The following is a 23475-nucleotide window of genomic DNA, read 5'->3' as shown; positions in this document are numbered from 1 at the left end:
ATATGGAAAGGGGCAGTGTCAGGAGGATGGAGCCAGGCTCTTCTGGGTGACACCCAGTGACAGGACAAGGGGCAATGGGTGCAAACTGGAACACAGGAGGTTCCACTTAAATTTGAGAAGAAACTTGTTGGGGGTGAGGGTGTCAGAGCCTGGCCCAGGCTGCCCAGGGAGGTTGTGGAGTCTCCTTCTCTGCAGACATTCAAACCCGCCTGGACCCCTTCCTGTGGAACCTCAGCTGGGTGTTCCTGCTCCATGGGGGATTGCACTGGATGAGCTTTCCAGGGCCCTTCAATCCCTGACACTCTGGGATTCTGTGATTTCTAAAAATGCTCAGCTGAGGGCACTGTGGTCAACAAGGTGCTCAGAGTTTGTTTGGCAGCCATGAAGTGGCTCCATAAAGCAAGGTGACTGAACTTAATTCCTACACTTCAGATTTTTTGAAGCTGGTGATAATTCCATGAGTTACTTTTCCCCAAAAAAAACATTTTAAAATGCCGTGGGCTGGTTTATTTTCATGTTTGCTGCTTTTGGTGATTATTTTTTGTAGTTCCTCAGACAAATGTTGTCTGGTTTAGTACACGCTTCATAAAATAACAAGCAAAAAAACTAAAGAGCAGTGGGGTGACTTGTTCACAAGCTGAAGTCGCTCGTCATGTTCATGCTGAGGTGGACTCGTGGTGTCCCTGTGTCCCAATAGTTTCAGGACCTTTGAGTCTTAATTAGGGCTTTGAGATCTGGTAATGCAGGACCTACATCCAAATAGTTCTTACTGCTACGTGGCCAAATGTGCCACACTGACAGGTCCTAGGTATTATTTTATTTATTTATATATGGTTGTCACATTTCATTTCATTGTTCACTCTGTGCAATCCCAGCTTTGCTGGATGCTCCACAGGAGCATCCTGGATGGGAACTTGGCTTCAACTTGGTGCCTAAGCCAGGCCCAGTTCTATTATTGCTGGGAGGATGTTGGTTTATTCTTCGTGTTTGTGGTGTGGGGAGGTGATGGGTCCTGGTCTGTGAAGAGGAGCCACACGATGGATGGAGCTGAGCTGGTGCAGGTGGGTCCAGGGAGACCTTGGACCAAGTTGGGTGAGCTCTGCAATAGCAAAGAGAAAAGAGACGATGCCTTTAGGGACCAAAAGGTCTGTGTGTCCTTAAACCTTGTTCTGTAACCTGATGACAGCTGAACAGAATCCCAGTTCAAGCTGGATGCAGAGAACTTGAGAACAATTCCGTACGTCCACCTGTGCAACGCGAGGGCTCCTCGGGTTCGCTGAAGCGAGTAGGTGGGACTGATCTAAAAGAACAGGTGAAAAAAGGCGTCAGGGAATAGAGGAGTTTTGTGGGTAAGGAGGATGAGGCGGTGAACCTGGTTGAATCAGAGAGACAGAAAAGAGCCACCCTGTGGTTCACGCTTAAGGTGTCAGCGGGGGAGGAACTCGGAGCCGATGTGGAAACTATGGACAATAACTCTTCACTTACACGTCTGCAGATCTTTGCTGCCCGTGGCAAACCAGACACGGCAGCTGCAATGAGGGTTAAGAGGTGCAGAACCACTCCTGAGGGGTGTTCAGAAGCTGCCTTTGTGACCTGGGACAGAAGGCGGTCTCAGCTAAGCCAAAAGTCAGTTTTCTTAGACAAATATTTAACCGGAGGAACGTTTGTAGGACTTTAATGAGCTCTACCCTGGGAGCAACCACTGAAGCCGGTGGCTCCTAAAATGTATTTAAAATCTATTGAATGGAGCTTCTGGAAATGCATCCAGCTGTTCAGTCGAATAGAATAAACTAGATAGAAGGAAAAGAGCTTCAAAGTGTGGTGCCCAGGGCCACTTACAAAGCGATGTACGTGGTTACAGTCACGGGGGCTCGGGTGTTAACTGCACCTGCGCATTGCAAAAATACCACATCACCAACATGTAAAAAGAGAAGAGTTTTTATTGGTTATATACGGCAGAGCTGACAGCATTCGAGTCAGGAGAGACATGCAGATAAGTGTGTGTGTTTCATTTGGCATGCAGAATGAGGAGGCTGAGCACCATCTGTATCCTGGGGAGGAATGAGCTGGTTCCCCTCTGTGCGCGTCTCGAGAGGGCGAACAGTGCTGAGAGCTCTAGGAGTTTTAGGGAAATAGGCAATACTGGAAAATTCACTTAACTTGGATGAGTCTGTGATTACGAAAAGATTTCTTGCATTATTTGTCTTCTATTTCTCGCATTATTTGTCTTCTAACTAAGCTGCCCCAGCCCAAATATATGTCTGCATAATACAAAAAAAAATAGATTTATTGTCTTAAAAATACATTCCGTGCAGCCTGGAGCGTTCCCTCCCCAAGGCAGGAGATCCTTTGGGTCCTTCGGTTCCCGACCATCTGCAAACAATGGCTTCGTGTTTCATCGCGTACGGAGCTTTGCCCGCCCCGTGATGTGCAAGAGATGATGTCGCTGTGCTGGAGGTGGCACCGCCGTGACTATTGCTTCAGTCCGGAGCCAGGACCTTGCTCAAGTGTCTCTTGAAGCACCAAGGACCAGCAGCTCCGTTTCCTCTGTACACTAAATACATTTACAGCTTTGGAATTACTCGCCGCTCGGCCTCGCAGCGTCATCAAGCCCGCTGGAAAGCCCGTTATATTTATATGCTAAAATTACAACCACTTCAATGATGGCAATATTTACACATAGATTCTATTTTACAGCCGTTCAAAAATGTGCAATTTGAGTCAAACACATCGTGTTTCCTGAAGTCATTGCTATAAGTTCAATAATACAATCAGCTCCTATTGCACTCGTGGGTAGAGGACGTGGCCCCTTTCGGTTTTTAAGGAGGGTTTTCTTTCTCAGTTGTGGTGAACGCAACCCGGTGGCGCCACCGGGTGACATCCGTGTTCGCTTCTTAACAACAGTGAGAGTTCAAGGTCAAATATTGAACAAAGGACCGAGGCAGCTGGAAAATGAGAAATGATGCTGATTCTACCACCTGAGGAGACGCGGGTCGTGGTGTCGAAAACCTGATGGGGAAGCTGAGTTTGTTTGGATTTTGAGTTTAAAATCTTCCCCCGTTACACTTCGTGGTCATTCATCCCCTGGCCGTGCCCTGAACTGGTGACAGCAGGTGATATAATTTATCTGAACATAATTTAAGATTATTCGAGCTGCCACTTAGTACTAACTTAAAAGCGTTATCTTTTTATCTCGTTAAGCAAATTGATGCTTACACATAGCATGAAATATAAAAGAATAAAATGAAGAGTTAAAAATATAAATTTGGGAAACCATCTAAAAACTGCAGAAGGAAATGCTTTTTTTTCTCAAAAATAATTTTTCCCTTCCTCCAAACAACAACAAAAAAAAATCACATAATTAAAACACTTTTTATATAAATGTCTTCATAGATATTTTCCAACCAGCTGTTTTGGTTTTTTTTTTTTGATTCATTTGCCTCTCAGAATCGAGGCGGATAATTCCCAGACGTGCGGGTGTGGACAGACAGACAGACAGAGAGACAGACAGACAGACGGTGGCTGCTGTGGGGGGAGATGTGGGGCTGAGCGTGGGCTGACACGGCTGCTCCTGCAGCCCCTCCGGCGCGGGGCCGGGCCGGGCCCTCCTCCCTCCTGCAGCACCGTCCCTGTGCCTCTGGCTTTGGAGCAGCCTCTGCCCACCCCGGGGTCCCACACGTGGGGATGTGCTGCTCCAAAAAGGGCGACAGATCGAGATCGTGTCCACCCTACTTTTGGAAGGAACAAGGACATCCTGCCTGTCTGCAGAGCAGGATGGACACGAAGCTTCAGGTGAAGGCAGGAGGAGGTTTCGCTGCCGCCGGCTCAGCTCAGACGGTGATTTCTCGGTGCAGGATCTCGGCTGGTGACGAGCAGGCCATGCAAAGCTTGTCATGGAGACTGACAGCGATAAGGGAAAAAACTGCTGCTTACAACATTTTCTGCTCTGCTTGATGTGTAAATCAACCGGGGGGTGGTTTCGTCCTGCCTAGACAGAGAGGGCGTGAGGAACATGGGCACTGAGAGAACCACAACCCAAGCCAACAAGAAGAATGCAAACACTCCCTAGGAACTGGCAGAGCCTGACAGAGCTTGCCAGGGCCCAACAAAGCCTGACAGAGCCTGACAGGGCTCAACAAAGTCCAGCAGGGCCCAACTAAGACTGACATGGCCTGAGAAAGCCTGACAAAGCCCAACAGACCCTGACAAGGCCTGACAGGGTCCGTCCTGGGCTGGTGGGCCATAGTCACAGGGATCTTGGCTAAACGCAAGTGATCAGCAAGCAGTTCTCTCTTGTCCAGGGAGTACCATCGTCCAGAGTGGCTACGGTTTCCATATGGAGACAGACCTGTTGTCCTACGGAGATTGCAGGTACAGAGATGAGAAGTGGGAGTCCCCTGAGCAAAGTCTCTGCAGCTGCCTCTTCAGCAATGAATGAAGAAAAAGAATTCACTGGGAAAGCTCCTGTACCTTGCAAATCGCATTAGGAAACTGGCTTCAGCCTCTGGAGAGGGTACAAACAGGTGTGACAGCCACGGTACCATCCCACCTCGTGCTCCACCGTGCAGCGTGCTGGTTGCGTGGAAGGGAACACAGCTCATCTCCGAGATGTGCGGCAGGCACGGGAAGGACCCTGCAAGAGACAAATCCACAGCCTCGCAGACTGGCCAGGACCTGCGGCTGCCTCTGGCAGCGCTTTGGCTCCAGGGAACAGCATCACAGCCGCCTTAGGGAGCTGGGTACAGGAGTCTGCCTTTGGCCAGCTGAATATAACCGCGTGACACCTCTTGGTGACCACCCAGAGCATCGCTGTGATGTCCCCTTCCTCAGCTACCAACAGGGACAACATCAGCTCAATGCCCTCTGCTGCAAACACCGCCTGTCTCTAAATGCCCATCAGCCACGACTGCCCCCCTCTGGGCTCTTAACTGTGCAGCTCCACCAAGAGGAGCGACTCGCTAGGGCTCTTGGCTGCCCTACAAGTTTAGAACATAAAAATAAGGTAGAATAATTTACCAAGGCAATACAGTAGACACTGCAAAACCTCTTAAAAGGTTTACCTGCATCTGGACAAGTTCTCTGAATTACGTTACTGGGAGGCCAGTTCAGATACCGGATTCTTGCACCGTAACGCTCTTTTCCGGAGGGCCCTTGAACTCACGTACCTGCTCGTCCGCCTGCAGACCCAGCGGGGCGTGGGGGTGCGATTCGGGGTCCGGCAGCTCCGTTTTGGCTGCTGCTCTTCTCCCTGGCGCGTCAGCCTGCGAGAGGTGCTCGGAAGAGCCGGACTGTTTTCTCCTGGAACTGGGCACAGCATCTTTGCCTTCATCCTGCGCAAAGGAAAACACAGGGCTGTCAGTCATGACTGCGAAGGGGCCTGGCACAGTACTGGGTTTTTAGTCCTGGCTTTGCAGTGTGAGGTGCTGACTTGAGGCTCTTTCACAAAGGCTGCCAGGCCAGCTCTGGATGTCCTCACTCGTGCTATTTCATGAAGAGTTTAGTGACTGAAGCAGTTTCTTAAAAATATTAACTCTAAGTTTTAACCACCGTTGCAACCTGAATCTCCCATCTTCTGGGCAATGAGGATGCGATGTGGCCGTGTTCTGCACTGTTCTCCTGTTTCGGTGTCTAAATGTCACTTTTAAACTCAGTAATCTTGTCTTGAATGTTTGCAGCGACATTTGCGGATCCTACCCTGGGACTCAGAGGCCTTAGGGCTGGTTGGGGCACTCGTGTCTTCTCCTGAGCAGCACCTGGGTGAACAGGGGTCCCACTGGGACCTCCACCCAACTGCGGGCCAGAGATAACCAGGCTGCTCATTAAAGTGAGGTGGTAATTTTAATTTAATGAATGGCAGTCATCTTAATGGACCCAGATAACACGGCAAGGGATGGGCACCTCTGTATTTCTCATCCAGTCGTTGTCTTTGGAGATGAGGCCACCGGATGGGCACATGGGTGCTCCATCCCCTCCCACAGTGTCAGTCCTGTCTCTGCTGCCAAGCAGCACGAATTTACGACTCTCAGCCCAGACGTGTGGTCTCCAAGAGGTGCCAGCACCCCAAAAGGACAACCAGCTGGTCACCAACAAGCTGCTCTGACCCTCAGGACTCACACAAAACTGAACAGAACCTTTGGAGAAAGTCACTGAGGTCCAAGGAAGATGACAACAGTGATGTGCTGTTGCTGGCTGCTGAAGTAGAACCTTACGTGGAGTCAGCAAGGGTGAAACGGTGATGGATGAACTTTCTCCTAAGCAGAGAAGGGGTGAGAGGCGGCAGAGCCCTGGATGCTGCCAGGGAGACTCATTTCCATGAGACCCCTCCACCGTAAGAGGGTCCGCACACCCCCCCCGGAGTATTCCGTGGAGGAGAGGGAGATGAGATGTACCTCAGCAAAACCTGCACAAGCCAAGCACATTTCCCCCACAGGATTCTTAGGGCAAGCTCAGGCTTTGGACAGTGGAGCTGGGAAGAGGTGACAGCGAAGCCTTCACAGAAAAGCTGAATGAGCAAAGTTAGCATAGGTTGCTGTCAAGCTTTTTTGCCACAGAAACAGCTGCATCTTTAACCAAAACACAAATCCCTGCAGAAACAGACGGCCTGTGATGTGATGTGATGTGACGTGATGTGATGTGACGTGATGCACAGTGTAGGATGATACACTTCAGAGGCAGATTCCTTTTTTTTTTTAACCGAGAGCCTATGCAATAATTTGAGCTGTCCAAATACGTGAAATTTGGTGTATCACCCGTGCACCTGCAGTCTCTCAGAGTAACTTGTATACAGGTTACAAGTTCCTTGTTCACACCTTATTTATGACCGAGGATTCAGTTTTGTGACTATGTGGTGTCAGGGTGATTTTACTTTCAGGTGTGACGCAGACACCCCCTCGATCCCCAACAGCCCTGTGTGAATTAACCGCATGGTCGCCTTCCTGCTTGTCGCTGCGGACACGGGGGAGGTTGGACACGAGGAGCAGGTTCTGCACCCAGAGGGTGCTGGACACTGAACCGGCTCCCCAGGGATGCTGTGATCTGTCCAGGAGGTGCCTGGGAAGTATTTCCAGAGCAGAATCCAGCTCTGGGCTCCGGTTTCATGTGGAGCTCTTACCAAAAGGAGTTTTATCTCCAGAGCTGCTGTCAGAGCTACAGTTCTACCTGAGGCACAACCCTATTAAAATCAGCTTGTTTCCTCGTTTTTTCATTACTACGCCAAGCTGACGGTGCCACGCGATGCTGCTCTAAAAAGCAAACCACGTCCTACGTAACCTGTGAGTTCTTCTCCCATCTCGGCAAGAACAAACGCTACTATATAGTTATTCATATGGTGTTCTGAGACCCGAGCAGATGGATCTCACTTCAACAAGTCTAAATTGGGTATCACACATATGAGATGCTACACTGAAGACGGCACGATCCGGGGGAGGGCAGCGCCTCGGAAATAAACCGCAAGGATTTCAAACCAGGCAACTCTCATCAACTGAAAACTACGGATTTTAACATGGGATACTTACGGGCAGCGCACTCCGGTGCCAAGCAGAACCCGCCGCAGGATCGCTGGCGCAGCTCCTGCGTGTCAGCAGCTCGGATGCGCTTAAGTTACTTTTGGTCCTTCGGGCGCCCAGTCCGGGGGCGCTGCGGGCATCTGCCGCGCTCCTCGCTGCGCTCTGCTCCACTGAGTTCGTTCTTGCGCTGCTCCTTTCCATTTCGGAGAGGTCCACTGAGGACCTACACGTGTTTGTAGCACTGGAAACTGCGCTTTTGGTTGGAGAGTCCTCCAGGGAATGTAAGCCTTGTCTCGTCCTCCAGGAACTCCTCACAGTGACGTGTTTCGTGTCGGATGAAGCTGTGTCCGCAGCTCCGTGGCTCTTCCAGCCGATTGTCTCCGCGGGCAGCTCGCTGCTCCTCTCCGCCAGCTCGGAAGTCTTTATCACGATGCTGCTCCTGGAGATCACTGTCTCCGCTTTACTCCTCGGCGCCGCCTCTCCAGTTCTGTCTGTCTCGGATAATTTCAGAGCACTTCTATTAATCGAGATCTCAAAAGGTGTGGGGTGGTTGTTTGTTATTGGCGAAGGCTCATTTGGAGCGACTCTGATGTTGCTGGTGGTAACGTGCCGCTCCTTCGCTGATGTATCGGCGCTGCTCCTCGCAGCCGTTGGCTCAGAAGGGAAGATTGTGATGCTGCTTGTCATTTTATTCGTTACCGTTTTAAAAACAGACTTCTGCTTTTCTGCATCAGCCTCAGGAACAGTCCCTCCCATCACTGCCTTCATATCCTTTTCAACTATTGCAGGTTTAATGACAGCTTTTGACCTCAGAGCTTCTCTTGGGCTGAACGACCTTCTGGATTTAAATCCTCCAGTGCTGGCATCAGATGGTTTTATACACTTGGTGGAGTCTTCATCATTTGCCGTGTTTCTGTCATTTTCAAAAAGAGATGCTCTAAAAACTCCCCTGGAATTGGAGAACTGCTTGGAACTGACTTTCTTCCTTGTCTCAAAATCTGACTGACCGGTTATTTTTTTGCTGCTTCCTGATTCTTCATCTGAATTGGGTTTTTCCTCGTTACTTTGCATGGTTTTGGAGTCTGTCTTTAAGCCAGAATTTACATGATTCATTGCTGAACACTCCTCCGTGCCTTCTTTATCGAGACCTGTGAGGATCTGCAGAATGTCCTCCTGACTTCTGGAGCGATGCGAACGCTTCGTTAACGTCGAAGGCTTCGCGCTTTCGAGTGACGCGTCTGCGGATTCTTTTTCCTGGGAGACTGTTGCTCTTTTCGCCCTCCCGTCCGAGGGCTGTCTGTGCGACGCCACTAACGCGTTCACGGCTTCTGCTTTAGAGAGCTGGAGCCGGCCGGCCGAAGCGGCGCCGTTGGGAGAGCCGTGGCTCCCCCGGGCCAGCAGCGCGTCCCCTGAGCACTCGCCCGCTTCTCCCTGACCTGTTTTCAGCTTCAAAGCCGCCGATTCTCCTTTACCTGACTTTTCATCCTGTGTGTCGGCACCGCTTGCGCAGTTGCCGCGGAAGCCCTGGGACGGCTTTTCAGCCTTGGACCTCAGGCCCGTGTCACCGATGGATTTGGAAAGCGCTTTCCATGACTTCTGCTCCTGTGCGGCGGGAGGATACCGGCTAAGGACGGACGGCTGCTCTTTGGGCCTCTTCCCCTCGCTCTGCGCGACACCACCAGAAGAAAAAGTGGAAACTAAAGATTTCTCTTCCAGTCTTTTTGTATCTGTGTCCAAAAGGGCGGATGCACCAGACGCTCTTCCCGCTTTTCTGTTCGTTAAGCTCGGACTGGGCACCTGCTTAACCCCATGGCTGTAGCTGTCATTGCTGACACAGAGATCTCTGCTCCTTGCCCTGTCCCGGCGCTGCTGTGGCGAGAGCTCCCGCGGCTTGTGCTTGGCCAGCTCGGCCGTGACACCCCTGTATTTGGCCCTGTCGTGCTTGCCCCTGCTGGAAAAGCTCGTATCTTCATTTTCGACCTCTCCGTTCTCCAGATCTTTCTGTTTCTTTATTTGCATTTTTATTTCTTCTAGCTGACCCGCTAAGAGTTTGTTTTTATTCTGTTCACTCAAGTAACTGTCTTGCAGGTCGTTGTTCTTGGCTCTCATTTTTTTAAGTTCTTCTTCTAAAGATTCGAAACGTTTGATCTGAGTTTTAAGCTTCTCAATTTCTTGGGTGAGATCTTTCACTTTGTTGTCTTCCTGATTTTTATTCTTTTGATTTTCCGATTTATTCCTGGTCTCATTTTCTACATGCTTCAGGTAATCCACGCTTCCCTTCCTCCTGGTCTCCTTAGAGGGCAGCGCAGAAGTCAAGTCGTCTTCAATTCTCAAATCGTTTCTGTCCAGGAGATTATTTGATGACCTTTCTAGCAAGTTGGATGCATTTCTAGTTTGATCGGCCCTGTTTAGTTTATTGTTCTGTTCTAGTTTCTGCGTTAGCTCCTGGATTATTTTTTCATTCTGCTTTTCTCTTTCATTAAAATGTTTTCTTTCTGTGATAAAGCTCAGTGCCAAGGACTTTAGTTTTTCTAACTCGCCTGTTAAGCTCTGCTCGGTTTTATCCAGCCTGTCCTCAGATGCTTCCAGTTCTTTCACTTTCACCCTAAGTATTTCTAATTCTGTAGATATCTTCTTGGTCAGGTTCTTCTCTTCGTTGAGGCTCAGACACAGCTGTGTGCAGTCGTTCTTGCTCCTCCCAAACGCCTCCTCCAGCTTCTCCAGCTCCGCCATCCTCCTCTGGAGATGTTCGATTTGCGACTTCAGCTCTCGGGTGAGACCCTCCTCCTCCTCGAGCTTCTCTTTCATCAACCGGCAAAGCTCTTCAGCCTTCCTGATCTCCTCATCCTTGCCCTCGATCTTGAGCACCCTTTTCCTTAGGGCCTCGACGTCGGCCAGCATGCTGGAGTTGCTGCCCTCGGCCTGAATTACCTTGTCCTGGAGGTCGAGCAGTTCGTCCTCTGCTTTCTGCAGGTTTTTGGTGGCTTCCTCCAGCTCGTCGAGGCGGCGGCTGAGGCTCTGCAGTTTGAATCGCAGGTGCCGGTTTGAGGTCTCCTTGTAGCTTGACAATTCCGCCATGTTTAGTTTTTTACTCCTTTTGGGTGAAAGGTGCGGTCTTTAACACCCCGTGTGTTCCCAGTACGTTCCCGTTGCTTTGAACGGAGACGATCTCACCCTGAAAGAAAAAAAAAAAGCTTAAAATCAATATAAGAGCTCAGAATAGAAATATTCTCACTGTATAAATTAGAATATAAACATAAATATATAATAAATATATTTATTTATATAAATCCCAGAATGTCAGGGGCTGGAAGGGCCCTGGAAAGCTCATCCAGTGCAATCCCCCATGGAGCAGGAACACCCAGCTGAGGTTCCACAGGAAGTGGCCCAGGCGGGTTTGAATGTCTGCAGAGAAGGAGACTCCACAACCTGCCTGGGCAGCCTGGGCCAGGCTCTGCCACCCTCACCCCCAACAAGTTGCTTCTCATCTTTCAGTGGAACCTCCTGTGTTCCAGTTTGCACCCATTGCCCCTTGTCCTGTCACCCAGAAGAGCCTGGCTCCATCCTCCCAACACTGCCCCTTTATATATCTATAAACATTAATGAGGTCACCCCTCAGTTTCCTCTTCTCCAAGCTAAATAACCACACAGCAGACACCTCTCTTGTCAGTCAGAAGATGCCTGTCCTGGTTTTGTTAAAAAACAAGTTTCTCTTTTGGTGAATTTCCCTGTCAGCTAAAGCTTCATATCAGCTGCATTTTCCTGGAGAACCAGATCCATGTTTTGGTGAACACAGCAATGGAATGTGAAGTTATTGATAAGGATGGATGGACATCTCGTGAGAGGGACAACGAGAAACAGGTGACCAAAAACTGACCAACTGTGTATAACATCCCATTCATGTGATACTTCATGTGGGGGTGGAAGATCACGAGGATCTCAGCCCTTTCCTTCTTTTCCTTTTCCCTATGGTGACATTAGGAGAGGACCTTGCGAGTCGTCCCTGCGAGCTGAGGCCAGTGACAGACTGAATCCAGCTCCGGTTGCTGCAGAGTCCAGTCCAGGACTTCGGGTGCCTGCTCTGCAGTTGCCAGGACTTTCAAGATTGGTTTTGTATATTTTGTATTATTTTCTCTATTTTATCAGTAGCATTAGTAAAACATTTTTAATTTTCCAACTCTCTTCTCTCTGTCCTTCTTTCCCTCCCGATCGCCTGTGCTGAGTGGGAAGGGGGGAGAAGAGGTTAACCATACATCTGCCAGGGTTTATTGTCACCCCGCAATCTAAACCCTTGACAACGCCTTAGAGGTGAAGAACCATAAACGAGACCTGGAAAATAGAAAATGCAACCGCCAGCCGTTGATGGGCACTGAGGAAGGGTGAGCCCCATCACCATCCCTGGAGGGGTTTCAAAGGAGTTTAGACAAGGTTCTTAGGGACATGGGTTAGTGCCAGAGTCAGGTCAGGTTATGGTTGGACTCGATGATCCTGAGCTCATGGGTCATGAGGAGCAGAAGAGGGACCTTGGGACTGAGTCACTGATCTCTGGATGTCAGAGGCTGCTCAGAGGAGAACGTGATTTAGGAGGAAACACTCGAACATTTGAATGAAGCAGAAAATTGAACTCGGCAATTAATTGCATGAATGAATGACTAGTGGTGCTCCCCAGGGGCTGATGATGGTTTAATGTCTTTATTAACAACAGAGATGATGGGATGAAGCCAGTTTGTGGATGATACTGGACTGGGAGGTGGGGCAGAGTCCAGTTGAGGCCTGGATCCAGTGCAGGGCCTCAGGGGTCAGTACTGGGGCCGTATTATTCAATATATTCATCAGTGATTTGGACGAGGGAACAGAGTGACTGTCAGCAAGTTTGCTGGTGACACCAAGCTGGGAGGAGTGGTGACACTGGAAGCTGTGCTGCCATCAGAGACCTGGACAGGCTGGAGAGCTGGGTGGGGAGAAATTGAATGAAATAGAACAAGGGCAAGTGTAGAGTCTTGAATCTGGGCAGGAACAACCCCAGGTTCCAGTGTAAGTTGGGGAATGACCTATAGAGAGCAGTGTAGGGTAAAGGGAGCTGGGGGTCCTGGGGACAGCAGGGTGACCATGAGCCAGCACTGGGCCCTTGTGGCCAGGAAGCCAATGGGACCTGGGGTGGGTTAGAAGGGGGTGGTCAGTAGGTCAGAGAGGTTCTCCTGCCCCTCTGCTCTGCCCTGGGGAGACCACACCTGGAATATTGTGTCCAGTTGTGGCCCCTCAGCTCCAGAAGGACAGGGAACTGCTGGAGAGAGTCCAGCGCAGCCACCAAGATGCTGAAGGGAGTGGAGCATCTCCCGTGTGAGGAAAGGCTGAGGGAGCTGGGGCTCTGGAGCTGGAGAAGAGGAGACTGAGGGGGGACTCATTCCTGGGGATCAATATGGAAAGGGGCAGTGTCAGGAGGATGGAGCCAGGCTCTTCTGGGTGACAACCAGTGACAGGACAAGGGGCAATGGGTGCAAACTGGAACACAGGAGGTTCCGCTTAAAGATGAGAAGCAACTTGTTGGGGGTGAGGGTGTCAGAGCCTGGCCCAGGCTGCCCAGGGGGGTTGTGGAGTCTCCTTCTCTGCAGACATTCAAACCCGCCTGGACCCCTTCCTGTGGAACCTCAGCTGGGTGTTCCTGCTCCATGGGGGGATTGCACTGGATGAGCTTTCCAGGTCCCTTCAACCCCTGACACTCTGGGTGCTGTGGGAAGCATGGCTGATACAAAAGAGGCTCAATCTAATCAGCTGAAGAAGAAGGAGACGTAAAGCAACATCTACAAACAAGTATGTCGAAAATATCCGTGAGGTGTCTTCTAACAAGAGGCACTTTAACTTTTGGCATAGCCAGAACTAACCCCAGTGCTTGGAAACCATCTAAACCGATGAGTATTACAGATAAAGTGCACATTTGTAAGATTGAGGGGAATCAGCCAATATAAAATATTATCTTAGACACAGTGGCTGCTTAAGCTCGGACCAGAGACCTCCCGGGGTAGTTCTAGCATCAATTACTCCGGCTGGTCATGACTGTTCTGCTCCAGTCTGTCACCAGGATCAAATCAGAGGGGATGGTGCAGGATTCTAACACCTGAGTCACCGATACAGCAAGATCAAAGACGCCGAAGGGCTGGATCCTGGAAACACTTGAAAAAAATGCCCTTCCGATGAGACAACGTAGGAAGCCCAGGGAATCTCAAACTATCTGTTATTCAAGGCAAATACTGAGGCAAAATGTGTGGCCAGTAAACACCCAAAGGGAGAAAAGATTTTTGTCTGTTCTAAGAGGTTCCTAATTAGAGCACATTAAGCCAAAACCCAGTTTCAGAAGAGAAAAACATGGCACAGAATTTAACCCATTCAAAATAGTAACTTACTAACAAACACTTCAGAATTTACCAGTATTTACTATTTAAATGACTCATTCTGATTCTCCCTTTTCGCATGGATGTCATTGACTTTTCTGGTCTTCCTCAACAAGCGCATGTCCATCCTAACTTTATTCATATTTACCATTGTCAATGGCATCCTCCCTGTTCAATACGGGTTGCCTTTCAGGGCTATTGTGACTTTGCATGGTTTTGGCGGTGGCATCCTGTGAGTTCAGTATCTGGCAGATTCATAACTCTCCATCACTCTCCATGTTCTTAAATGTATTATTTTTCCTGCACACACAGTTTTATTCACCGATATCCACAGCAACAGCCACTTTTTATTCATTTCTTCTTCTGCTCTAGAAGTTGTAGGGGAGGCGACTGTTCATGCGTACACCTGGGACCACTCCCTGCACCTCCCCAAATGTTAGGCTGAGCTTAGATCCTCCCTGTTCTATTTTCTGCTAAATCACCGCTCAGAATACCTGTGGGAACTGTATTTTCGCACCAAGCACAGCGTTTGCGCACACGTGGGGAAACGGAGCCTCAGGCAACGCGGTCTTAATTAAAGGGTTTCTGGCATCGCACACGTGCGCGAGGGAGCGTGAACGCGTCGTGCTCGAACGCGGCGACGCTGCTGACGGCCCGCGCTGGTATCGGAGCTCAGCACGGCGACAGCATCAGCGCGATCCTGCTCCCCTGCCCCAGGGTGGAGCCCAGCGTGTCGCTCTTCATTTGGAAAGCTAAATTTTTCTGCCATTTGTATAGAGGAAGGACGTGGGTGTCACAAATGGCAGCAGATGAGGACACTGGGGCCAGACTCTCAGCTAAAGGGAGAAGGAAAGTTTTTCTCAATTTGATTTTACCTTATACGGGCTCCTTCCAGCATCTGGGTCTCGATCCCACGCGATGCTGCGTAGCCGTGGGAACAGGAGAAAAATACTCCAGAAAAAAAAAAAGGGTAGAAAGCAAGATATCCAGACTAAATAAGAGCCACCATGTGTCATCAACCCAAATGCCACCTGCAGGCACGTAACCATGTCCTGGGGCAGCTGAAGAAACACAGATGATGCGTTTAGCGGGGAAAGGGACACCCTGGCCCCACTGAACACAGGGACAAAATGCCAACTGACTTTTAGGGATGTCTGTATTTTGGGGGACAAACGGTCTCAGCAATGTCTGCATCTCACAGGAGAGGAAATTCTCAAAGTTTGAACAAGCTCGACAATCTGGAAGCGGTTTGAGTATTGACTAACACAACGCTAGACTAGAGACACGTGAAATGATGAGACAGCGGCCAAAAATAACCACAGTGGCCACGATGTTCAAGGAGACTAAAACAAAGACACCAAAGAGCATCTGCAGCAAGGTGGGACACTGCAGCAGGCTCTGCGGATGGCCACCGAGTCACCCCGACCCTAAACCAACGCTCCCATCACCCACCAGACCCCTCAGCGTTGCTCCTGGCGTTACAAAAGGAACTCGAGCTCTTGATCAGAAATGGATCGATGCTTTTAAATCCCCTCAGCACACTACTCCTATCTGCCAGGTATCAAAAAATGTCTTGTACATACAGCGGACAAGGTACCTATTTGACAAGCTCCACGTTTCAAGAAAAATGCCCCATCCTGCACTGCAATCAAAGCTGAGGACGACAACTTTCTCCTTGGCCTCGGTGTCCCATGCTGCGACTTGCACCGTCCTCAGGACCAGATTTCACTGTCACGTTTGATTTCACAAACACTATAGCAAGTCGCAAACTTGGCAGCGTCCTGCGGATGGCATGGGAAAAGCAGCCCCTGCTCAGTGGTGCCTTTGTAATGTGGAATATTCACCCCTCCATCTCTCCCAGCTACTGCTCAGTCCTCAGTGCTGTGGGTTTCTGGCTTGTCCATCTCAGATGTGGGTTCATAAAGCAGCAACAAGACAAATATAAAGAAGAAAAATCTCTCAAGGTTGTACATCCAGGGACAGGGACCCGCTCCGAGCTCAGCAAGTCTCTGAGCCAGAACTTGGAGGCTGTCAGATCCCCCCTGTCCATATTCTCCTCCCTGGGACTCCATTTCCAGCCATTGCTGGAGATGGAATATGGGGCAGATAAACCTTTGCTCTCATCCAGCAGAACTCTCATCATTTTCTTGGGTTCTTGTCTTGTCCCATCTCAAACATCAATGAATTTCAAGTACTCATAACCAGCTCTGAATCCTTTTGCTCATTGGGCATAGGCAGCTTTAACCTTCACATTCTTCCTCTTACTGGGGCACCGATACGACCCTGTTGGCATTAAAATTACAGAGCACTGAACATTCCTCCTTCAAAAGCCCTCCCAAAAAAATGAGCTCACAGACCCGGCCGCACATAAAACTGGTTATTCTTGCAACTCTCTTCCTGGAGGAACTCAAGCAATGGCATTTGTAAGTTTGAAAACTTACACGCTCTGACGAAAACACAAGTTCCCTCGCTTGTGTTGCAGTTTGGATTCCTACACTTGGGAAACAACAGATGACGTTCAGTGTAGATCAGCATTAAGCTACAGACACAGGGAAAAAAACACCCTAACCTTATATGTACAACAACAAGCTCTCAGCTTACTGCAACCGTTGAGGAAAATACAAGCTCATTGTTCTACAGTGGGCAAAAACCAAGTCTAAGAGTACGAGTTACTAGGAAATAATCTGCTGCCAGCTAGAAAAGATACGCAATAAAGATGGTCAAGAGTACGATTCCTGCAGAGGAAACCACTGACAAACGAGAACTGTTTAAGCTGGAAATAATAAATTATTCAGGAGGAATGTGACAGATCTATAAAATTACGAGTAGTCTGGAGAAGAGGGATATGATAAAATGCTGGCTGTCCCGGCGGTCGCAGTGAACAAGGAGAGATGCTGCTCCTCATGACATGCGGATAAGCGGCTGGACTGTGTGGTGCTAAAAGTTTACACGGGCACACAGATAAAGTAACACCAGAGATGTCTTCTGAGGGTTAGTAAATCCACAGAAGCCACTTCCAGCTCTGTGCCACAAGGGGCCAGAGGCTGGGAGAGCACACAGGAGCTACTTACCACAGGTTCTCCCTGTTTTTACCCTACGGCTCTGTTCTTAGCCACTGCAAAAATACTGGGCTAGATACACTTGTGGTCTGACCCAGGAAAAACGGGCTTGGGTAGGAAAGTCAAGCCCAGCTTATAATCACAAAAGGAGGAAAAGATCTGTCCTGTTAGATCCTAAACCAGGGTTATGACTGAGATGGAAACCACAGATGGTGGTTCTTCACGGTCAGGTCTCTGCCCTCTCTGGCAGGCAAAGCAGCAGCTGCGCTCTGCTTTACGACTTGGACCAGGTGCAAAAACCTCGGACTCCACCTTGCACAAGAGCGTGGCTTAACAGTAAAGGCTGAAGAACAGGCTCGTCTCATCTGCACGTCGGCCTCCCGCGCCGAGCAAAGAAGCCAAAGCAAACCCAGCACCCAGGTCTGCCGGTGAATCTTCTGCTCCTCAAGCTGACACACGAGGTGACGCCAGCGACCTGGTCCCGTTCTTGGTGGTTTGAATACCAAGAGGACCGTGCATGGCCAGACAACTCGAGCTCCGCGCTTGCTTCTGTGTAGTTTAGCATTTAAGAAGAGCTTTGACTCCACACTTGGAGGCCCTGCAAGGAGGCAGCAACACGTCATTTCACCAAGGGCCTTGTGTCACAACCCAAGACAAGACTGTCAACAGGTTGTTTAACAACCTCATTTGCCTTTTTTTATTTCCTAAAGTAGGTAGTTTTGTGCCAGTCCCAATGAACAAGACCCTGCTCTTCCTCAAGAGCGACATCTAATCCTGCTCACTAGCCTAAGCTCTGATTGAAGGAGACTGACCCCAGGTTAGGGAGGTTCTCGTTTCTACAATCAAGTCGAAGGCAGGGTCTCAAGTGTGAAAAATATGCCAGTAATTACTTTAACCCTTGTTAAAACGAATAACACTGAACAGTTGAAGAAGCAGAAGACATAAGGTATTTTGACCTGAATTAAAAATGATAATTCAGATTTTAAACAAATGTCTGAAATTCAATTTTTCACGAATCTTTACTAATAGCCCTTCAACGCAATAATCCTCAGCAGCCACCTAGCACTAAGCACTCTGATAAAATTCAATATTCAAGCACAAGCCTAGTTTTAACCACTCTCTTGTACATCCACTTTATAAACCATTAGCACTGCTATCCACCCACTGAACACAACAGCCCTTCAACGACAAAGAAACATTATCCTCAAAACGCCCCGAACCGGTAGAAGGTTTACCCCGAGTCTCCGGAAAGTCGCTTTTGATGGGGGGAACCCTCTTCAGGGGACGCTGCCGTTTCCTTCGGCTCAGCTGTGAGAAGCTGACACCCGACGCAGCCTCCCCGAGGCAAATTCAACACTGTCCCCGCTTAGTGCTGATGCAGAAGGTGAAACTGCATTTCCTCCCGCACCCCTGCAGCTTCAGAATATATCTTTTTTTGTTCGCTAGCAAATGCGAAGCCAAATAAAAGGAGGGATTCAGGAGCTTGTGTGACTCTCTCAAGTGTGATTTCTTCGATGAAGACTCCAACAGAAGTCTTTTGTGCTCAGTTTATCACTGAAAATACCCTCAGGTAACAAAAAAGTAAATAAAACAACTTTTATGAGCAGATCACAGCCTGGATCTTTGAAGGAATAAGACAGTACGCTTCTAGCTGTGGGGACTTACACACAGCAACCTCTAAATTAACGCTCCATGGACAAGGGGAGGCTCCGAAACAAGCTGCCAGGATGGCGTTATGACACTACGCAGACCTCACCCTAAGCCTAAGCCTAAGCCTAAACCTAAGCCTGCTCTGAGGGGAGACTCGGTGCTCTCCACAGGTTAGAGGTCCAAGGTCTGGTCATCACCAGCTTCGAAGTTCATCCAGCTCCTACCAGCATCTTGTCCGCAGAGCACGAAAGGATCAGAGAAGCCAACCCAACTTGTTGCTATAACAGGAAAACTGTTCTAAATTCGCAGTTTCATGCTGCTAGAAAACCATCAATATTGAAATACCCTATAGACAAAGTTCTACTGGGCTGCCTGCATTTAAATCCACTGGTATCTAACGGACAACAGACAACAGGTAACTCTGGACAGAAGACAGACAAATTCAAGACACTAACAAGGAAATCTGCAGCCGCAACACCAAACATTAATTTATCTGAATCCCGTCCTAGAGGATGATCAGGGCCGAGAGGGCACATGCTTCTCTCACACCGCATTTAAGAAGCGGGGAGTGAAAAATAAGGCACAAGTGGCAGCAGAGGGTCTCGCTCAGCACTTTTCCAGGGCACGGCTGGCTCCCCTCGCTCCCCCGCGTTGTTATTTACATCCTTTCTCTCCTTGTGCTCCCCGGACTGCGGAAGGAAGGATGTTTCACAGGAAGGAAGGACTTGGCCGTACCGAGATGGGACCGCGCTGCGTCTGCCACCGGGATGTTTCTTTCTACAGAGGAGGGGAGGAGTGGGAAACCTACATTTTCTGTCTCATCTCGGTTGCCAGTGAGGGCATGAAGTCAACACCAGGTGTCACAGCAATGATCCAAGGCTGGAACAGCTCTGCTGGGGACAGGCTGAGAGAGCTGGGGTGTTCAGCTGGAGAAGAGAAGCTTCGGGGAGACCTTAGTGCGGCCTTTCTGTGCTTAAAAGAAAGATGGGGTCAGACTTTTGAGCAGGGCCTGTTGTGACAGGACAAGGGGTGATGGTTTAAACTAAAGGAGGGAGATCCAGGCTGGACATGAGGAAGGAATTGTTGCCCTGAGGGTGGTGAGAGCCTGGCCCAGGTTGGCCAGAGGGGTGGTGGATGAACCATCCCTGGAGACATCCCAGGCCAGGCTGGACGGGGCTCTGAGCAACCTGATCTAGTTAAAGAAAGATCCACTCAACTCTCCTGACACTCCAGATCCCACCTCCCCAGTACTGAGCACACGAGAAATGCCCTGTTCCAAACTGCGCTTCTCATTGCTACGCTCTGCCTGGTGGAAAAAAACACCTAAAGACAACACGCCAAGAATTTGAGAGCAGTTTATAATACACTACAGTCAAATCTCACAGAGAAGCACCAACACCCACATGTCAGACAGGATACCTTTATGCTAAGACATTAATCACACTCAACAACACTAAAACCAACCCCAAACGGTAGCTATACGAACAGCAGAGGGAGAAGCTTCATCAGGATTTCTTGACTGCCCCAAGTTCAAATTCCCACCACTAACAGTTATTTATGATCACACAGGAATTATCCTTCTCCAGTAAAAACAGATATATCCCCAAATTATTCACACTACCTGAGGAATTAGCGTTTTTTCAGCTCTGTTCCAGATCCTAGGTCAGGAATCTCCTATTCCAGTGGATTCCACTAAGATATCGCATGTAACGACAAGTTCTTGAAGTGGTTTCATCAGATTTTTCCCCCTAAGGTAACCCGCTGCACTCCCACGTGAGCACGGGCACCTTAAAGGCACAAGCAGCTCCGAGTGCTGCAGTGAAATCAGATGATCAGCGCCAGCCCGGAGCTGCTGCAGCCGCTCAGCTTCGCAAACACAACCTGCAGTTTCCAAACCAACCCAACGGGGAAGCCGCAACCCGGCGCCGCAGCTTAAAACCCAGATAATGCGTATAAAAGCAACTTATAGAAAAGGAATTTTTGAGGATGAGCGTGAAAACAAAGCCTGACGGATGCTACTGCAGCACTGCAGCAAAATCTGCATGCACGCTCGTTACGTGTCGCAGCAGAACCTGCACAACCCTGCACGACCTTCAGCTGTTTTACCTTTGTGTGAAAACAAAGGAAAACGCGACAAGCAAACGTACAAGGTAAAGAGAAACGCGCTTGAGGTGCAGCCTGACACATGAGCCCCAAGCTTCGGGGTTTGTAATATTAACCACCAAAGCCAGGGCTGAGAAAGCCTCAGTTCTCACCTCCTCCCGCTGCTCTGCTTTCTCAGAGGGCACATCCAGGGATGTGCGTCTGCTCTTGGCCACAACGCTGTTTGCAGGGTGTCCAAATGCAATCTGTCCTGCAGCTTCTGAGCCAAACAATCACAAATCCAACCAGGGAACATGGGCTTTCACAGCAAAGCAATCTTAGTTATATTCACAGACACCCCACCAACCAGCAAGTTTTGCCAAAAATGGCTTAAGTTAATGAGTTAATCTGATACTAAGTGAGGTTTGATACTACGGCCTGGGCTGTGCAGCAGGTCAAACTATGACTTAATCTATGATTTAAAAACCATTTAGCCAAGTAAATTCAGAACTAGCAATGTTTCTATGCAGGGGCTATTCCAGATTTTAACTGATTGAAATCACTAAAGCCTACACTCTTCCCTTTGTGCCCTGAAGGTGTAAAAGCACCACAGGTTCCTCCCAAACCAGAGCATTCTGCTGGCCCAAGTTCAGTAGAGCTGATCAGACCCCAGACGACACAGCTCAGAAGTTACTTTCAGGAGAAGATATTTGAGGTTTGCCCGATCCAGCCAAATGGGCCCAAAATCATTGGGACTGAATAAAGACCGGCACTTTTCCACTGAAGGCCCCGAAACGTGTGGTCTGTGCTCCTGCTGCCCAAACCTGTATTTTGGCAGCTTCGTTCCCAAGCGAATAAATGACCCGTTTTGTTCTTGGGCCTCTTGGTGTGGATCCTCACAGGTCCCATCAGCAGCAGAGCTCGTCCAGCTCATGGCAAAAGGCAGCAAAGCAGGCTGGTTATTAAGTATAACATTAAAACTCGTATTTTTCTAAACACCCTCTTTCCTCCCAGACATTCACCTTTCTAGATTGTGTTTCTATGAGAATGCAAACACTAAATTTGCTGTAGAACCCCTGAAAGAAAGCACCGAAACGGTCTCAGCTCTGTTTTATGGGGAAGGAAACAGAAACCGCCTGTACACAGCATTTATTTAGCACCCAGGTGAGGCTGCTCGCTGCACCTGCGTATCTCACCCCACCCAGGCGCGGGTTAAAGAGCACAGGGCGCCTTATCTGCCGAGATTAGGGCCAAAACCCACCAAAACCTACCAAGACAAAGCCAGAGGCACAAAAAGATCAAGGCCTAAATGGCCACATTTCGGCAGCTGACACCCAATACCCCCCAAGTACGTGCAAACACTCGTGTTTTCTACTCCACATGTGCAGATTCAAACACTACCCAAGACAAAAAGACTGCATGACAGGCCTTAGACTTGTGAAAATAATGTGGTCTAACACTGTAAGGCACACTGGGACTTTAAACATCACCGTTTCTGGTAACAGCCACATTTGAGAGCATTCAACAAGGGCTATTGTTGATTACACTGCCTCACATTAAGCAAATAAATTCAGCAATTTATTCTCAGTTGGGCCAAGTTTTCAGAGCACAGAGGAGGCCGGAGGGCTGGTGAAGAGCCCACGTTGCCATCACTTATTACAACTTCCTAGAAAGTAGAAATCAGTCAGATTGCTCCGTGCTGGAGAGAGGAAACTTTACCATTTATAGGATTATGGGGAAGCTGAGGCCGAAGGGCGTCCCAGATGAGAACAGAGGCACAGGGGTTAGTTAACCGGGCTCTTGAATCCCACCGCACGCAGATCAAGAGTCCTGATTAGTCGGGACAGCCACTTTAACTCATGTTTAATTGGTTTCAAGGCTTCAGATGTAGCATCAGAAGAAAACAAAAACGCAGATTTGCGATGGAAGCGCGGTCGCCAAGGACAACAACCAAATGTCGGGTGTTCGCTGGCTCTGCGAGCCGGCACGTGGGACACCTGGCACAGCCCAACTCCAGAAACTAAGAGATTTTATTAAGAGAAAAAGAAAGGGTTTGCAACGCTCCACCAATTAATTCCCTCACAACGGGGGAGCAAAGATGGGTAAAGTGATTCAGAAAGGCATCAGAAGAGCTTTTTCGCGGTCCCTTCCAATCCCTACCACTTTGTGATAATTATATGATAAATGCGGGTGGGCTAGGGAAAGAAAGGGCGATTCAGAAAAAAAAATACGCGACAGGAAAGGGAGTATGTGGCTGTAGCAAGTTAAAAAAAAAGGTTATTCACAGAAATCCCATGCTTTTAGTTCCTGGAAACCTCCAAAATGCCAACGCCAGGGCCGGTTCCAGCCCTTCCCGAGGCAGCGCGGGCCGGATCGTGCCCTTCCCGGGCGGGCCCGCGGCCGCTCTCCCGTCAGGAAAGCGGCTGTTCCGGTCCCGTCGGAAGGAACCCGACGGCGGCTCCATTTCCGAGCGGGAGCCGAGGCCCCAAGCGGGCGCCGCAGGGGCCGGGGGCTGGGAGAGCCCCGTCCGCCGCCTCCGCACCGCGGGCGACCCGCGGAGACAAAGCGGATGCCTCAAATTCCTTCCCCGCCTCGCCGGTCTTGGCGGGGCTACCGCACCCCCGCCCGCAGCCCCGGCGCCCACCTCTGCCTTACCTGGGCGGCGGAGCGGCCGCGCTGCCCTCCCTCCCTTCCCGCGCTGCGCTCCAGCCCGGGCTTGGGCACCGCAGCCCGCGGGGGCTCCGGGCTCGGGCGGCGGTGCGGGCGCTGACAATGAGGGGAGGGGAACGC

The 23475-nt window shown here is 49.7% G+C and overlaps 1 protein-coding gene across 2 annotated transcripts; it reads right to left on the bottom strand.

Moving 5' to 3' along the window:
- Positions 1-1922: 1922 nt before the first annotated feature.
- On the bottom strand, positions 1923-23475 carry LUZP1 (leucine zipper protein 1). 2 transcript variants are annotated; one of them, XM_065857049.2, is made up of 4 exons: positions 23341-23475; positions 7515-10680; positions 5166-5330; positions 1923-4633 (listed from the first exon to the last, which is right to left on the bottom strand). In XM_065857049.2, exons 2-4 carry the CDS (start codon positions 10581-10583, stop codon positions 4598-4600), a joined length of 3270 nt encoding a protein of 1089 aa, XP_065713121.1. In that variant the 5' UTR covers positions 10584-10680; positions 23341-23475; the 3' UTR covers positions 1923-4597. The 2 variants fall into 2 exon arrangements, with proteins under 2 accessions (XP_065713121.1, XP_071655069.1); XM_071798968.1 differs by lacking the exon at positions 23341-23475 and adding an exon at positions 20225-20244.

Source organism: Patagioenas fasciata, chromosome 25, assembly GCF_037038585.1.
Source record: "Patagioenas fasciata isolate bPatFas1 chromosome 25, bPatFas1.hap1, whole genome shotgun sequence".
NCBI classification, from domain to species: Eukaryota; Metazoa; Chordata; class Aves; order Columbiformes; family Columbidae; genus Patagioenas; species Patagioenas fasciata.
Note: the sequence above shows the minus strand (reverse complement) of the source record. Positions and strands in the feature narration are given on the sequence as shown.

Bases quoted from the DNA above. Each gene is read 5' to 3' on its own strand.
- LUZP1 (XM_065857049.2), bottom strand. From the start codon at position 10,583: ATGGCGGAATTGTCAAGCTACAAGGAGACCTCAAACCGGCACCTGCGA. The intron at 5,331-7,514 runs GTAAGTATCCCA...TCCTTTGCGCAG, and splicing joins GGCACCGGAGTGCGCTGCCC to GATGAAGGCAAAGATGCTGT. The intron at 4,634-5,165 runs GTACGTGAGTTC...TGTCTCTTGCAG, and splicing joins GTCTGCAGGCGGACGAGCAG to GGTCCTTCCCGTGCCTGCCG.